Source organism: Dromiciops gliroides, chromosome 1 (assembly GCF_019393635.1).
Source record: "Dromiciops gliroides isolate mDroGli1 chromosome 1, mDroGli1.pri, whole genome shotgun sequence".
Taxonomy (NCBI): Eukaryota; Metazoa; Chordata; class Mammalia; order Microbiotheria; family Microbiotheriidae; genus Dromiciops; species Dromiciops gliroides.
In genome coordinates this window covers 531,995,596-532,013,907 of record NC_057861.1, presented here as the reverse complement: position 1 = coordinate 532,013,907, position 18,312 = coordinate 531,995,596, and the positions used below count along the sequence as shown (strand labels likewise).

The following is an 18,312-nucleotide window of genomic DNA, read 5'->3' as shown; positions in this document are numbered from 1 at the left end:
GAGGTCAGATTTGAACTCAGGTCCTCCTGACTCCAGGACCAGTGCTCTATCCACTGTACCACCTAGCTGCCCCTCCCACTTACTGCTTTTTATAAACCACATCTAATCATGGACTTCTGGCATAGAGTTCTTTGGCTTTTGGGTTAATAGGAAGAAAAAAGGTGGTTCTGGGCAGATTTTCTCAAAAGGATGAAACAAAAGCAACCATAAGGATACAGAATATTCATCCTTCCAGTTCATGGCTTACATGCAGAGCCTTGAACCTGGTGTGTGGGGGGGGTGTGTTCAAAGGTGTGCCCAGATGAGTAGAGGGAGAATGTGCAGGGAGCAGGGGAGAAGACAGCGAAACTGAGATAAAGACTGGGATTTCTGGCTTCTGAGGTCCTCCCCCCAGCTCTAAATCTATGATGTCAGGATTCTATAGTTAGACGCTAGTGGAGAATCAGCATGGTAGGGGAAAAGAGCCAAGGCCATCAAAAGCCTGGAGGTCCAGATCCCAGCTCTGTCACTGATTACCTGTGTAACCTTGGCCAGTCATTGGCCCTTTCTAGATTTCAATTTCCTCTTCTATAAAACAAGGGAATTGGACTAGGTGATCTCTAGAGGTTCCTGCAAGCCCTGGCTATGACCCTGTAGTCCTAGAAGTGACATTCTAGGGAGATTGCCTGCACCCTCCCTACCACCCAGGGGATCTTTTCATCCCACAATTAACAAAGATGCTTGGAGCCCTTTCTGAAATGTTAGCTTAAAGATGCAGAATTAAACTTATGATACTGGGGAGGGGTTAGGGTGAGGAAATAGGTGATGCTTAAAGTTGCTGCCAATTGGAAAAGGGAGAAATGATGAAGAATACAGGACTTAGGGGCTTTAATGCAAAAAACAAAATAAACATCAGTACAGTGCAGTATATCACTTTCATTCCAGTCTGGCTAGGCTACTCACACGTGGATCCCAAAGAAAGGACCACAGGCGAGAGAAGTGGTCTTGCTTTTAGGGGTCCCTAGTATTACCAGGCAATGAGCAGGGTCCCTGGTGAATTACATTCAATTGCTAGTCTGGTCTGGGAGATGACCTAGAGGCCTCAGGTTCAATGTCCTTTGGCTGAGTCCATGTTTCCCTGAAGATTTCTGTACTCCGATAACATCAGAAGTGCTAAATGGCTGGGATGGGGTCCAGGCAGTACAGGGAATAAATTACTCCTAACTCCCTCCCACATTTTCTTCCATCCCCACAGTTAAAACAGCTGCTGCTATCTCTGGGGGTGGAGGTGGGTTGGTGGGGGGAAGGGGAGTGGGCTCCTGCTGGTGGGGCTGCTTAGCAGGGTAGAAGTTCAATCCCTGGGACTCCCATTACCCACAGGCCTGAGTAGCTCCTCCCATCTGTGTCTGCTCCATTTGCAGCCTGAAAACAGAGCTGGAGAAGAAACACCGGGGAGCTCTGGGCAATGCCCTGGCTGGGGGGCTCTATCTGCCCAAACCGTGCTTAGTCAGGGCTTGCCCATCACTGACAAGTCCAATTCAACAGGAGGCCTGTTTTACAGCTGATCTTCATCAATCCAGATGGTTTTCCGCTGTTCCTCTCCTATCTTCTCCTTGATGACTCGGATTAGGTCCTCCACATTGCTCCACATGTCAACCTCCACTGAAGCATAGAGACAGGGGAGGGCTTCTAGTTCTTTCTCCTTCTGGCGACACACCCTTAAGAATTCCTCCTCGGTTTCTGGCCGGGGCAGCAGTTTCCTATGGTCCAAGAGTATCAGACATACAATCAGTGGTGCCCGTGTAAAAGAAACTGCCAGGTCCCCCAACATGTCCTTGACAAGAAAGAGGAGCAAGACTTCAGTCATAGTAACAGCCTGCTGGTCTACCCATACATTTCATCTTCTGCCTTTAGGCCCTTGTGCAAGCTATTCCCCATGCCTGGAATGCACCCACTTCTTAGAATCCCTAGTGTCTTACAAAGCCAATTCCAACGCCACCTCCTACATGAGGCCTTTCCCGATTGCACTCACTAGCCAGCTAGCAACTTCCAACCCACCTCCTTCCTCCAATTGTTCTGAATCCCATCTAAGATTTCTTTGGCAGAGGGAAATCAGGGAACAAACTCCCTCCTCCTCCCTCAACCCCCTTGCCCATTTATATAACTTGTTTGTATGGAGTTGCTTGTGTGTTGTCTCTTACTTTCCACTGTAAGCCCCTTAGTGGGGGAGGGGAGGGGGAATGATTTTTCCTTTCTTTGTAGCCTCAGTACTTAGCACACAGTAAGAGCTTAATAAATGCTTGGTGACTCGATACAATACAATAAATGAAGATAAGCACCTGCTTGGCAATTTATAATCTCAGGGAGCTGCCTGGGCTGTTGAGAGGTTGTGACTTCCCTAGGGTCACCCCAGAGCACGTCAGGGGGAAACTAGGAGGTATGATATGCAGAGCGCCAGCTCTGGAGTCAGGAAGATCTGAGTTCAAATCTCACCTCAGATGCTTCCTAGCTGTGTGACTCTGGATGAGTCACTTAACTCTGATCCTCCAAAACAAAACAATATATCAGAGGCAGGACTTGAACCCCAAGTCCTCATATATTATAGCATTGTTGGTTTTTCAACTGATATTCCCCTGTGTTTATTTTGCATATATTTATATGTGTACATCTTTTCTCCTCTGATAGAATGTAAGCCCTCTGAGGGTAGGGACTACATAATTTTTTTCTTTATACCCTCAGTACCTAGCGCGATGCTTGGCAGTAAAGTGGATAAAGTGCTGGGTCTGGGGTCAGAGACCGGAGTTCAAATCTAGACTCAGACATTTATTAGCTATGTGACGCTGGGTAAGTCACTTCGCCTCTGTTTGCCTTAGTTTCCTCATCTGTAAAATGGGAGCAATAATCACACCTACCTCCCAGGGTTGTAGTGAGGGTCAAATGACCTAATAATTATAAAGCTTGCTCCATAGTAAACCCTCTATAAATGTTAAGTGTTATTATTATAAATGCATATTTTTAATTGATTGGTATTGTTACCAAGTGGTCAAGGCTATGGGGCTGAATGGAAGTATTGAGAAAATTCAGTAATTCAGGAAATGGTGATGTTACTATTCAATAAAACAAAGCAAACGTTTATTGAGTGTCTACTATGTGCCAGACGTCGTACTGGGCACTGGGGGTACAAAGACAAAAAATAAAAGAGTCCCTGTCCTCAAGCAGCTTATAGTCTACTGGATCCTGGATATATGCCTTGATGACACTTCTCCATCATTCACAGACTTAGATCTGGAAGAGACTTGTGAAATCATTGAGTACAACTTCCCCATTTCACAGAGGAGAAAACTGAAGCCCAGGGAGGCAAAGGAACTTTGACAAGTTCACAAAGGGATTAACAGATAGAGCAGAGATTTGAGCTCAGGTTCTCTGACCCCAAACCCAGTGCTTTGTTTATGGCACTAACCTGCCTCTATTTCCCTGTCTTGGTAGACTTAGGCAGATTTAGAAAGTGCTTTTCAAGAGTGCAAAGTGTTTTATGTAGATTGCCTCTTTTGAATCTCACAGCCACTCTATGAAGTAGGAACTGAGGGGAATGTGAGGAGTCAAGGGACTCTAAATGCTGCTGCCTACCCTGTGCTTACTTACCCCTTGTAGGCTGCATCAAAGGCAATTTTTATATTTGTTCTACCTGGCCCTGGCCCCTGCCACTCTTTCGGGCTCTTTGGTTCCAGTATATCTCAGCAGGACACAAGGGACTGTGGGGAAGGGGACTGGCTTTCAGAAGCCATGTTTCTCCTAGTCAGTGTCATTGGGGACTCCCATGAAACAGATCCCTAAACACCAGTAAAGCATAAAACAGTAACATAATAGGTAAGTGGCTTATTAATTATAGCACTTAGCACAGTGCCTTGCATGTGGTGGGCGCTTTATAAATGTTTATTGGATTGGAAACTAAGTTTGGGGGGGGGGAAGATGTGTAATGAAAAGCCAATCAATATAGTGCAAGAGGGCAATGTGGTGTATGGGAAGGAAACTGCTCTTGAAATCAGGAGACTGGGGTTTTAGTCCCATTTCTGCCATTAGTTGATTTTGAGACCTTGGGTATGACTTTTGGGGCTTTTGGTTTCCTTGTGGCTAAAATAAAGCAGCTAAACAAGATGATCTCCAGTGTAGGGATTTTTATTTTTATTTTTTGGCTGGGCAATGAGGGTTAAGTGACTTGACCAGGGTCACACAGCTAGTAAGTGTCAAGTGTCTGAGGCCAGATTTGAACTCAGGTACTCCTGAATCCAGGGCTGGTGCTTTATCCACTGCACCACCTAGCTGCCCCCAGTGTAGGAATTTTTAACCATTTTTTGGTGTGTCTTGAATCCCTTGGACAACCTGGTAAAACTGCTCGGAATGATGTTTTAAAATGCAAAAAATAAAGTGCATAGGATGACAGAGGAAACCAATTCCACTGGATAGTTAGAGAAAAGTCCCAATTAGTGCAAATAATGAATCCCACGAAATGACTGCATTAATGAAATTTGTACTTAATTTGTAAAATTATATGTATGCAAATGTCCTTATATGTAAAAATATGGTAACTGATTCTAGCTCATTGAAAATGTGATGAGAATTCGAATAATCTGACCACTTCTTGGGAATTCATTATTAGCACTATTTAGGACTTAGCTATGTCAAGATATTAAACAAATAAAAATAAAACAAAAACACTCTCCCCCTCTTCTCAAACCCCCCTAACCTAGTTCCCTGACTCAGGTTAAGAACCTGAGCAGTTGTCTTCTAGCTTTAACATTTTATGTTTATAATCTCAGAATGCCAAGCCTCCCTTCAGAGCTCAACTCAAGTTTGATTTCTTTTACTGTGTGACCTTAGGCAAGTCACAACCTCTGACTGTCTCAGTTTCCTCATTTGTAAAATGGGGTAATAATAGCACCTTCCTCCCAAGGTTGTTGTGATGATCAAATGAGATAATATTTGTAAAGTGCTTTGGAAACTTTAAAGTACCATATCATCATTATGTGTTAGTAATATATCACTACATGTTAATAATTAATTTGTTAATAATTAGTTTTATTATTGATATTTCTGAGTGGCTAGTTCCTCTTTTGGTCCCCTAAATTATCTTGTGTATATATATATATTTTTTTTTCCACTCAGTGATTTCATCAGTATATAGAGCTTCCTGATGAGGAACCTCCCACTAGTGCAGATGGGCAACTGCTCTGAAACAGTCTTAGAGAATTGTCTTTTTATTGTTCAGTCATGTCTGACTCTTTGTGACTCTATTTGGTTTTTATCTTGGCAAAGATAGTGGAGTGGTTTGCCATTTCCTTCTCCAGCTCATTTTATAGATGAGGAAACTGAGGCAAACGGGGTAAAGTGACTTGCTCAGGGTCACACAGCTAGTAAGTGTCTAAAGCCATATTTGAATTCATGATGAATCTTCCTGACTCCAGACCTGGCACTCTATCCACTGGGTCACCTAGCTGCCCTAGAGAGTTGCCTAGGTCAGTGAGAAGTGATTTGCCCATAGTTGCACAGACAGTAGGTTAGAGATAGGCTTTGAAAGCAGATCTTCCTGACTCTGTGGCTGGCTTTCTATTCACTACATCATTCTGTTTCTCCACCTTGTATTTAAGTAGATATTTGGTTTCTCTTTACACGTGTATATGTTGTTTTCCCCAATAGAGTATAAGTTCTTTGAGGGTAAGAATTGTTTCATTTTAATCTTTTTTATTTTCAGTGCATGGCACACAGTAGACACTTAATAAATGTTTGCTGGAGGACTCTTTATCTTGCATGTACTTTATATATATTTTGTGTTTAATATATGTATGTATATACATGTTTATATATTATATATACATGTGTTTTATAAGTATGTGTATGTCATTTTGCTTGACACTCTGAGGACAGGGGACTATTTAATTTTTATCTTCATTTCTCAGGTGCCTAGCACCCTTAATAAATGCTTGTTGATTGACACTACCTAACACACACACACACATATATATATAGTGCTTTAAGATTTACAAAGTGCTTTATATATTTTAATCACTTAATCTTCATCAACAATCCTGTGAGTGAACTGCTGTTAGATTCGTCCTCATTTTAAAATGATGAAACTGAGGCTGACAGAGGGTAGGCCAGTTGCCCAGGATTTGGACCCAGGGCTCCCTCCGTGATACTACTTGACCATTGAAGTGTTCTGTGTTCATAACTGCTCTGAGAATGTGCAGCCATGCAATGAGGAGGATCAAGAAAGGCTTTGTGGAGGAAGTAAGCTCTAAGCAGGGTTTTTTAAATTGAGGAAGTTTGGCAAGTCGAGTAGGGAGGGCATTCTGGGTAGAGGGAGGGGTACAGGTACGGGTAGAGGCAGAATCAGGGGTGAGCAAGCTGTATGCAAGGGAGAAGGGGTTTGTGTGTGTGTGTGTGTGTGAGTGAATTGAGTGAAATGGCTTGGGGTGGCATCCGTGCGAGGACTAAGCAGAGTGGCCACAATGATAGGGGAAATGGAAGGCTGTTTAGGGTAGTGCCTGGGAAACCACCCACACCCATAGGGCGAGCATGAAGCATTCCAAATGCCCCAGCTGGCTTCCTGAGGCAGTTCCTGGGGGTGCTTCCAGAATACGGGCAGGATTGCTGGTCAACACATATCAATGTAAGCATCCCTGAGACAGTACCGGAATTTCTTGATATTCTTCTCTGAAACTCTGATGAAGAGAACGATGGGGTAGATCTTTGCTTTGATCAAATCTTTCGTGCAGCTTATCCCGGCCTCCAGCAGACAGTGTTTATTCTAGAAACAAAACCATTGCAGTGTCACTGGAGGACATCTCTCCATATTGCATGTGTGTGTATGTCTATGTGTATGCCTGTGTCTATGTACAATGACAGACAGCATAGACAACTGAGAAGCTGACACAGGAAAAGGGCTGGTGTCAGCCTCGGCAGCTGGGGAACCAGTGAAAACCAGAAGCTAAATGTACCCTTTTGCTGGAGATGAAAAATGAAAGCACAGATCCAATTTAGACCAACACACCCCGAGACACACTTAATACTCCTCAGATGTCTATACATTATAGAACATAGCCACACATGTTGGACCTGGAGCCCAGGGCCTGAAATAAATTAGCCTATAAGTAAGCTCTTTAATAAAAAGTAGCAAGGGTGACTGGTGGCTGTTGGTGGCACTTCAGATGCAGGATGTTGACTGACGTTGTGTGTCCCTGGGGTGATTACACCAGGGTACAAAGGACTTGAGAGTTGTGTTAGTTGCTGGTCAATTCTTCGCACCTACCTTCAGGGCGATAGTATATGTCTCTTTTCAGAACATGGACACAGCAATTCTAAAAGGGTGCTATCACTCGATTTTCTGGCTAATCAGGAAGTGATTACTCTTGCCTCAAGGGTGAAAAGGCAGGCTTGGTATGCCTTCCTTTCCCACCTGTGCCTCTTAGAATTCTTGGCTTCCTTCAAGATTCATTTCATGTGCTACTTACTAGGGGAAACCAATGTTAGAACAACTCTTTCTCCTCAAATCATAATGGATGTACTTATCTGTTTCCGTTTTATATCTCAGTAGAATGTAAGCGCTTTAAGGGTAGGGGCTGTGCCCAACCTAAACTCCTGTGGCTCCTGATTGCCTTGAGGATCAAATATGAACTAACTTCTATATTTGCCATTTTAAAACCTTCTCAACCAGGCTCTGGTATTAGTCTACATTATTCCTCTTTCCATGCTTAATGGTTGAGCTAAACCAACATTCTCTATGTTTTTTATTTTGTTTTGTTTTTGTGGGGCAATGAGGGTTAAGTGTCTTGCCCAGGGTCACACAGCTAGTAAGTGTCTGAAGCTGGATTTGAACTCAGGTCCTCCTGAATCCAGGGCTGGTGCTTTATCCACTGCACCACCTAGCTGCCCCATTCTTGATGTTTTTGACATAAATAGCATCCCGAGATTCAATATGCCATCTCTATGTCGTTGCACAGTTTGTCCCCCATACCTGGAATGCAACTCTCTTCTTCTTGCCTCCTTTGCCTTTGGGAATCCCTGGTTTCCTCCAAAGCTTAGCTCAAGAACTACCTCCTATAGGAGACATTTCTAGATCCCTCAGCTGCTAGTGCCCAGTCCTGAAATTACCTTGTACTTATCCTATAGATAATTTGGATATACTTGTATGTGTACACGCTGTCTCTAAAAGAATGTTAAGTTCCTTGAGGTAAGAATCGTCTCATCTTTAAATCTGTATCTCCAGTGCCTAGCATAGTCCTTGACATATTCTTGTTCACTTACAATCCCATGGACCATATATGTCGACTCTTGACATATAGTAGGCATTTAATGCCTTTCGAAATATGTAGCTAGGTAGGGCAGTAATAGAGTGCCAGGTTTGGACCGGTATCAGGAAGACTCATCTTTATGAGTTCAAATCTGAGCTCATATACTTCTTTTTTTTTAGTGAGGCAATTGGGGTTAAGTGACTTGCCCAGGGTCACACAGCTAGTAAGTGTTATGTGTCTGAGGCTGGATTTGAACTCAGGTACTCCTGACTCCAGGGCCGGTGCTCTATCCACTGCGCCACCTAGCTGCCCCCACTTCTTAGCTGTATATAACCCTGGGCAAGTCACTCAACCCAGCTTGTCTTGGTTTCATCAACTGTAAAATGATCTGGAGAAGGAAATGGCAAACCTCTCCAGTATCTTTGCCAAGAAAACCCCAAATGGTGTCACAAAGAGTTAGGCATGACTGAAAAATGACTGAACAAGAAAAGGCTTTTGAATTGGATAGAAGTCACTTTTAAACTAAAAGTACATTTTGGTCCAAAATGCTTGGCTATGTCACTTACTACCTGGGTGACTTAGAGCAATTTTCTGGGGCTCAGTTTCCTCATCTGTAAAATGAAGGCTTTGGTCTAGACCAATGGTGTCAAACTATATAGAAAATAGAAATAGGGGGTCATTAATCTGTACACAAGGATCTCTGTGGGCTACATATTGACTTAGTTTTACAATGTAATGTTATCTATATTTTACTGTGTTTTTATTTATTTTATCAATTATTTCCCAATTACATTTTTTTTTCAGGGCAATGGGGGTTAAGTGACTTGCCCAGGGTCACACAGCTAGTAAGTGTCAAGTGTCTGAGGCCGGATTTGAACTCAGGTACTCCTGAATCCAGGGCCGGGGCTTTATCCACTGCGCCACCTAGCCGCCCCCTCCAATTACATTTTGTTTTTTTTGGGGGGGGGGTTTGTGGGGCAATGGGGGTTAAGTGACTTGCCCAGGGTCACACAGCTAGTGTCAAGTGTCTGAGGCCGGATTTGAACTCAGGTACTCCTGAATCCAGGGCTGGTGCTTTATCCACTGTGCTATCTAGCTGCCCCATCCAATTACATTTTAATCTGGTTCAGGTGGCACTCAACACTATTGCATCTGTAAGGGCCTGCTGGCCATGTACCTGACAACTCTGGTCTAGATAGCTTCTGATATCCCTCCTATGATCTTTATCACTCATACCCCCAATCCACTGACATCAGAGTTCACTCAGTTAAGGGAACAATCTTAAATAATAACATATGGTTACTGATTTATTTAGTTGTTTTTCAGTCATGTCTGACTCTTCATGACCTCATTTGGAATTTTCTTGGCAAATATACTAGATTGGTTTGCCATTTCCTTCTCCAGTTCATTTTACAAATAAGGAAACTGAGGTAAATAAGGTTAAATGATTTCACCAGGGTCACACAGTCAGTAAGTATCGGAGGCCAGATTTCGACTCAGGTCTTCCTGACTCCAGGCCTGATGTTCTATCCACTCTGCTACCTAGTTTACTGATAGTTGGTGCAAGTCTTTGTTTTATGTGTCAAGATAGGAGACAGGAGATGGACATGAGATGTAAAATTCCTGGCCACTTACCCACATGTAACTGGCCAAAGGCAGTCTGAAAGCTTATGTCCCCCATAGTCTAGGGTAATCCCATTGGCCTCAATTTGAGCATTTTTCTTGTGTAGGGTAAGGAATAACCTCCATGCTTCGGACTGATAGACTCCACAATGCACGGGCACTCGAGGACCAGAAAACACGACAACCAAAGTGTTTGTTTAAATTGTATCCATATATTCTTTCTCATCCACTGCCAAAGACCATTCTAATCTCCCACTTTCCACTTGTTCAGGAAATGTCGTGCCTGACACCAACTCTCTCACTTTGTCTGTCTCTCACTGACACATTCTTTCTCTATCTCTGGCCCTGTTATCACAACCAGACACACACATACCTAACAATGCAAACTAGGACACAAACACTGAAAACCATTAAAAATAGAAGATGGTTCTGCTAAATAAACACACACTGAAGTCCGGTACACAAGGGCAACAGAGAAGCTGGAGAAAGGAAGAAGAAAAGAGGTAGCACAATAGGAAAGTTAATTTGGAAGTAAAGGAGGAGAGGGGACAATGAAAAAGAAGGGGAAAAAAGAGGGTAAGAATTTGGGAGTATGAGAGGGAACAACTCTTCCAACTCTGGCCTTTACCAAGATGGCAGCAAATGGATCATTAGATCTGGAAGAAAGATGCACATATACGGATAGACCACAGATGGCTAAATCCAACCCTAGGTCACCTTGGCAGCCACAGCTTCAATATTGGCAGGAACAATGCATTCGAAGGTGTTTGGATTCTTTTCCCGGGAGAAGATGATGGTTTCTGTTCTCTCTTTCCTCAGGAACTCCTCTTTCGTTACAATATCTGGGGAGAAGGAAGACAAGGTTTTAGTTGTAATGGGGCATACTAGATAGGGCACTGCACTTGGAGTCAGGAAAACCTGTGTTTAAATTCTGCCTCAGACACTAGTTAGTATAGAGCTAGTTAGCTCTACAACCCTGCAGAAATTGCTTAACCTCTCTTAGTCTCAGTTTCTCCATCTGTAAAATGGGATATTGACACCTGTAGTACTCACTAAACAAGATTGTTATGAGGCATTCATTGAATGCTTTGCAAATGTCATTACTATTGCATAACATTCAGGGCCCTGCCTATCTTTCAAAGGTTCAGATCAAAATTTTTCCATTGCCCAGCCCACAATGACCTTTTGTTCCTCCAGACTCCTGTACTACTCACTTATTGTCCACACCACTCAATGGGCAGTTTTCATGTATGACCTTACAGCCTATTCTTAAGCTCCATGGCACCACAGAGATTACCCTGGATTCTTGAAAGCTATGTCAACAGAGTAAGTTCTACTGCATCTTATTAAACTGGAGAAGCTGTAAGTATAATCCTGAGATAGACCGTGGGCATACATACAGACCTCCCTCACTACCCCTGCTGCCATCTTGACTACCCAAGGACCAGCCTTGCTAAGTAGGAAATAGCTCATCACGAGAGGGTCAGTCACCAGATGAAGAAGTTGATCTGTACTTAGACCAATAAAATAATGGATCCTTCCAAGGATCTCTTCTCTCCCCTCCCCTTCCCTCCTCTCCTCCCCTCCCCTCCCCTTCCCTCCTCTCCTCCCCTCCCCTCCCCTCCCCTCTCCTCCCCTCCCCTCCCCTCCCCTCTCCTCCCCTCCCCTCCTCTCCTCTCCCCTCCTCTCCTCTCCTCTCTCTCCCTCATCTGTCTCTTCTCCCTCTTTCCCTAGACCCATTTCTCACTTTTTTCTCCCCTCCTATCTCTCCCTCCCCCCATCTGTCTGTCTGTCTTTCTCCTCCCCCCCCTTTCACGTTTCTCTCCCTCAAAGGATCTTAGACCCAGGGCTAAAAAGGGACCTCTGAAGCCACCTAGTTCAACCCCCTCATTTAAAGATTAGGAAATGGGTCCAAGGAACTTAAGTGATTTATCCTCACAGGTAATAAACATCAAAGGTAAGATTTGAACCCAGCTCCTCTCACTCTAGAGCCACTGCTCTTTCCACAGAAATACACACACATACACAAAGGTGTTGACTCTGTTTTATAATTCCCCATTGCTCCTACAAAGTCTAACAATGGTGCCCTAACATAGTTTAGGGTAGTTTTCCATGAGGGGATGAATGTCTACTCTATCTGTGACAAGGCAATGGGGGAGGGTTTGAACTCGATCTCCATTTTTTTGTTTATTGACTGGCATAACAAAAATGAGTTTTCCTTAAGAGAGTGGTTCTGGCTCCATGGCAGTAAGAGATTAGGGCACAAGTGGATCTGATTTCTGTTTGTATGGAATATTAGGCCTACTATGGGAATCTTTTCTTCTTCTACTCAACCCTTTGCTCCCTCCCCCTCCCACTTTTTAGTACAATTGTCTCATTTGCTCAGAAGATTCTGCTTCGATCAACCACAAGTAAACCATCAAACAATAAGCATTTGTTAAGTGTCTACTCTGCTCTAGGCACTGTACTAAGACCTGGAAAATACAAAGAAAGGCCCCAAACAAGTATCCAATGATAGAAAAATGGTAGAAAAGACTGAATTCGAAGTTAGGCCTCCTAGAATTTAGTTCTAGTTACCGAATGCTCCTAATTGGCTATGTGATCCGAGGTTGGCTGAGATAATCTCCAAGGTTCTTCTGAGTTCTAAAATCCTATGATTCTAAGTTCCACTTAGCCCAAATCTCACACCAAGGCAGAGGGTGATCCTCACCCAGGAGCGAGAGTGGCCAACGATGTGTCCCGTCCTACCAAGAGGTCCAAGGTTCACAGCTCAACAAGGGGCCTTAGACCCAGGTGGTAGAGAAAGAACTTACTGGTTACTAAGGCAAAATGGCTTAATGCGGAAGGACAAGACTATGGTAAAGATCTGGAAAGACCCCGAAGAGCCAACATCTGGCTCTGGCAAGGAGCCCTGAGGCACAAACAGACCTGGATGAATAACTATGGGGAACATCAGGCAGATTAAGGTGGAATGGAATGAGCACTGGAGTTCAGCTTGGTGAAATGGGATTTAAAAATAAGGCTTTAAGAAAACCACATGTCGGTCAGGACGCCAGCTGGAAAATACTTCTGTCCTGAAACATGAAATGAAACCTCTTTTCTCTTTACACACGTCCTTGTGGTATGTATGTGAGTCACAGGTGGCGGGGCTGTGGCCAGGCCTGGAGGGGTGACGGTGTGGGGGAGGGGAGGGGAAGAGGCTGAGAAATTCATGGGTAGCCTCAGAGTCAAGGTGCAGAGGAAGCATTTTGGGGCAGTCATCTCCCAAGCCAGAAAGGAAGCTCATGTGAGTTGCAGCTATTATAGGTCTCCTTAGAGACATGGTCCCTCCAAGTAGGCTCATCAGCATTGAACATAACCCATGGGTGGGAGTTTGCTCACTTCCTCTGCTGTCTGGGACACCTTAGTCCCTTTTGTAGAGTCACTCCATCCATTCATTCATCGATTAAAACATTTATTCCATTTTTACCACAATATGTCACGCACCATGATAGATAATGGAGAAGATATCATGATAAATAATTTATTTCTGTGTATTGAAGGGTACCAAGAGTTTGTAAAATCTTTCCCAGCTCTCTACAAGGAGGATCACACAGAATGAAGCATCCAGGGTATTCTCACACATTTTCCCCTCCACTTTCAGGCAGCAGGGATACTAGGAAGAGTACTGGGCAAGGAATTAGCAGGCAATGGAAGGCAGCCTGGATTTTAAGTCACAGGGCCTGGGTTCAAATCCTGCCTTTGTCACATATCACACGGGTGACCTTATATAAGTTTCTTAACAACTTTGAACCTGTTTCCTCAACTGTAAAATGGAGGAGGTAGACTTGGCCTCTCAGCTCCATATCCATGACCTAGATTTGAGATTGGGCTCTGCTCTTGAGCAAGTCACAACATCTCTAGCTCAGCTTTCTGACGTGTAAAATGGGTACCTACCTACATCACGTGGTTGTTGTGAAGAGTAAATGTGACAAGGTACATGGGAAGACTTTGAAGCTATACAAATAGGAAGTATCATTATTATTTAGCCAGCCTGGAAAGTAGCCTCTCACTCACTCCTTGAGAATGAGTCATAATTGAAGTCAAGTGAGTAGTAGACAATGCTGACTTCATTCATTTTCTGTACTAACTCACCTCCACGGGAAAGGGAGGCTGGGGGATATGTGTGCATGTGTGCATGGATTTCTCCACTAGGTTGCAACCCAGCACAGAAGGGTTTATCCCATTATCCATGTCCCGGGGCTAGGCTCCCCACCTCACTCACCTGGCTTGCACATGTTGAATTCCATGGCTCCTCCAGAATTCAGCAGCTTCTGCACCAAGGTCTTGGCTAGCATGGTGGGGGTGAAGAGGACGGGCCGTCGGCGCTCAGAGTAGAAGGAATGCACCAAACTGTATGGGATCAGGTTGAGGCTCTTGTTGAGGTCATTTTCAGAGTCCACATCTGAAAGAGAAGAACGAAGTGTCAAGCTAGTCTGCTGCCCATGACTGGTGGGAAGGGAAGGCACTTCAGAGGCAAGAGTTGGAGATGGTCCACAATTCTTGGTTCCCAGCAGTGCTGTGGCGTGGATCTTTATAGCATCTCTCCCCACATTTCTCTAGGTCCAGTTTTCAGTTATGTGATTGACAGAAGGCCTCCTGCTTGTTTCTGGAGATAATGTCATTGTCTTACAAGCTGTATATAATGAACACAGAGCTTTCCTCTGGGGCTTAGCTGACATTCATTTGGCTCCGTCCCATCCATTCATTCCTCCATTCTTGGTCTTACCCTTTCAGATTTGGGATAAGGAAACAGTTCCCAACCAGATAGTTGGCAATGGGGCGGGAAACTCAATTTCTTCTTTCCTCCCTCCCTCCCCCTGAGCCATGCCTATGCCTTGCATATCGTCTTCACCAGCCTGAGGAATGGCTCAGTGGGAGGAAAAAAAAAATCAATAAATAAACACTTCACAGCAAACAACTCCAATTAACATCAGCATTCAGGCGCTACTGACAGCCACAAACTTTTAGTTAGTGTGATGGGGAAAGCCAAAACCTAATACAAGTAATGGGAGTGGGGTCTTGCTCCTCTGAGCCGTGTCATGTCCATGCTCCTATTCACTCTACTGAATCAGGAAGGGAGATGGAGAATCTGATCCAGGACCTTGCTGGCCTAGGGTGGGAACAGGGAATATAGGAGGTCTCTGTAGGGAATGGCGACAGGTGGAGTTAGATGAAAAGTCCACTTCTCTGATATGTCCCATATCTGGTTTCCTAATCCATTATTGCCTTTCCTCCTTGAATTCCTGGTCTAGCAAACTGGCTTTTTTTTTATTCCTCTAAACTCTAGGGAGCTAGGGACAGATAGGTGGTCCAGTGGATAGCGTGCTTGCTCTGGAGTCAGGAAGACCTGCGTTCAAATCTGATCTCAGACACATATTAGCTGCATGACCCTGGGTAGATCATTTTATCTCTGGCTCAGTTTCCTCAACTGTAAATTGGGGATCATTATAGTACTTACCTTGCATCATTATTATGAGGATAAAATGTAATAATATTTGCAAAGTGCTTTGCACACAGTAGGTGCTTAATAAATGTTATTAACAACCTGGATATTTGGTTTGTGCTTGCTCAGCTTCCAGACCCACCCTGTGTTTCCTCACCCAAGTATTCTGGGTTTTATTCCCCCCCTTCCCAATTTAAAAGTTCTGAACTTAACAAGCATCAACTAAAATGATCACATACATAGAACAGAAGGAGAGGGATGTACATGAAACCATGAATTATATACAGCTTGTTTTTCTTATTAAGCATATAACCAATTCGACATGTTACTTTTCTGAGTTGCTCCGTTGGTCTGGGATTCCTTCTATAGCCTTCTTTATATTTTCTTCTGTGTATCGAAACAGTTTCAAAGACCCTCTTTTCCCTCTTTTTTTTTCAGCAACCTTATCCATAACTCCCCCTCCCTAATCACCTGAACCCCCACCCCTCAATTGAGAAAAAGGAAAAAAAATGACACAAATATATGTGGTTAAACAAAACAAATTCCCACATTGGCTGTGCCCAAAAACCCATGTTTCATTCTGCAATTTGAACCCATGACCTCTTGATCAGAAGGTGCTCAGCTGAGTATTCTTCCCTAATCACCAGTAGTTGTACAGATGTCAACCCCAACCTTGAGGATATGACACCTCCTTCCCCCATCCCTCCAGGCAAATGGTCCAATGAAATGACTGCTCCTTTCTTTCCCAATCCTGCCAGACCCAAACCCATCTCTCTCCCTGCCCTCTCTCTTTTGTGGGGCAATGAGGGTTAAGTGACTTCCCCAGAGTCACACAGCTAGTAAGTGTCAAGTGTCTGAGGCTGGATTTGAACTCAGGTCCTCCTGACTCCAGGGCCAGTGCTTTATCCACTGTGCCACCTAGCTGCCCCCCCCAAACCCATCTTTCTTGATGGAATAATTCTACCCAGGAAATGGTAAACATTTTGTCTCCACTAAGTTCCCTGCTACAGACAAGGGGATTTAGGTTCTTTGGGGTGGCTTTCCATAGACATCTGGTTTTCCTATGGTCATCCAGAAGAGTGTCTCCAAAGGGACTTCTTACCTTCGTGCTTTTCTGACAAGGGTTTCATAACATCAAGTGAGGCCCGGGCCAAGTTCCCTGGGTGACCACTGGTGATGATACGGACTCGTTCATTGCTGTTCATTCTCTTGTATTTGTTTTCAGATCGGCTAACAAACTGAAAAAAAACAAAAGAAAACCAGAAAGTGGATTGGTCCCCTCTATGAGTGCTGAAATCAAATCCCCAGGCTGTGGTGTCTACCTAGACTGGAATAGGTTTGTTCTTTATTGGGGCGGGGGGAGGAGTAGAAGGGCTGTGAATGAGGGAACCTTCAATGATGAGCAGCTTCTTAAATCTGTCCAGGTACAATTAGATGGTCCTCCTTGACCTTCCCATCACCTCAAGAACAGAGACCCTTTCATTTTTGTCTCTGTATTCCAGGTGTCCATCAAAGTGCCTGACAACATAGTAGGAGCTTCATACATGTTTATTTATTGACAGATTGATGTTCTAGAATAAACAGCTTCCATATGAATAATCTAGACCGGGCAATAATGACCTAATTTTCCAACTGCCCTCATCATGATGTGATATAATTGAAGGTTCCTTTTTCTTACTGCCCTCATTACAATGCGATACAGTGGGAGGAACACTAACTCTAGATTCAAAGGAATTGGGTTCAAATCCTCCATCTGATCCCACCTCTGTGACCTTGGGCAAGATCTAACCTCTGTGAGCCTCAGTTTCCTCATTTATGTGACAGAAATGATAATAGCATCCACCTCATAGGGCTATTGGATGAGATAATATATATAAATCATCTTGCAAACCTTAAAGTTCTCAATAAGTGTGAGCTATTATTAATTTTAATTTATTAGTCAACTAGGCATAAAAATATCTGGCCTAGAAATATCTAAGGTCCTTTCCAGCTCTAGGACTACAGTTCTGTGATCTTATGATCTCATGGGTTTGTTGCAGGGATAAAATGAGATAAGAGATGTTAAAGGGCTTTGTCAAGTTAAAAGTGTTATTATCATTTTTATAAAAAGCTTTGTAGGGAAAGCACACAGAAATGTCAAAGTCCCAGTGCAGACCAGGGGGCACTTTGAACAGCCTTACCTGTATGAGCTGACCAAAAAGGATGCTTGCTCTTGAGAGACGGGGGCTTACTCGGGGGTCATTCACTGGGGGAGGCTCCTCAGGCTGCAGTGTGTTCTGAAACCAGTTTGTCAATCAATTAATCAAACTCTCCTGAGGATGGCATGATGGGTGAGACAGCATTTATCATTTCAGCAGCACTTCTAGCCTGAAGACATTTAGGCCTAGGGGAGAAGAAGCTCAACTCTCACTGCATCAGAGGGTTTCAAAGAAGGAGAAAACGGAATGGGAGGCATGGAAGGTGGCCAGAGCTCAGGGGAAGGTGACCTGTGTCTGTTAATGGAGATTTCAAAGACCAAGAAAGGATGGAATGAAGGCCACACATCACTTGCCAGCAGGCTTGGCTCAGTCATTACTGCTGCTTTTCAATGACAAAGCCTAGGAGGGAAGCCTGTGAAAAAGGGCATCTTTAGGGCAGAATGTCCTGCCAACATCTTGCTTGGAGCCAGGAGAGAGAGGAAAGCAGGTGCCAAGGAAGAAGGGACCTGAGATAGAGGAATGAATTAGTCAGTTTAGGCTGCCTAGGGTGACAAAGGAACTTTAAGACTGACAAACAAACCTTCCCTTGCTGAGGGACTGAGGAGGACTTAGAAGGTAGATATCTGGGGAGATTACCCCCTCTCCACCCCAGGTCTTGGCATGGGACGAGGCTCTGGAAGGCAGGAGAAAGAATACTATAATAGATAGGGTTGGAGTCAGGAACAGCTAGGTTCAAATC

The 18,312-nt window shown here is 44.0% G+C and overlaps 1 protein-coding gene across 2 annotated transcripts in view; it reads right to left on the bottom strand.

Annotated features, from left to right (window-relative positions):
* Window positions 1-861: 861 nt before the first annotated feature.
* Window positions 862-18,312, bottom strand: part of CARD11 (caspase recruitment domain family member 11) — a 104,476-nt gene continuing 87,025 nt past the window's right edge. For both annotated transcript variants that reach the window (XM_043975731.1, XM_043975729.1), the window contains 6 exons: window positions 17,556-17,651; window positions 16,478-16,613; window positions 14,155-14,334; window positions 10,608-10,732; window positions 6,669-6,784; window positions 862-1,739 (listed from right to left, as the gene is read on the bottom strand). In XM_043975731.1, coding sequence (XP_043831666.1) covers window positions 1,535-1,739; window positions 6,669-6,784; window positions 10,608-10,732; window positions 14,155-14,334; window positions 16,478-16,613; window positions 17,556-17,651 — 858 coding nt within the window. In that variant the 3' untranslated portion in view covers window positions 862-1,534. The remainder of the gene's footprint in view (window positions 1,740-6,668; window positions 6,785-10,607; window positions 10,733-14,154; window positions 14,335-16,477; window positions 16,614-17,555; window positions 17,652-18,312) is intronic.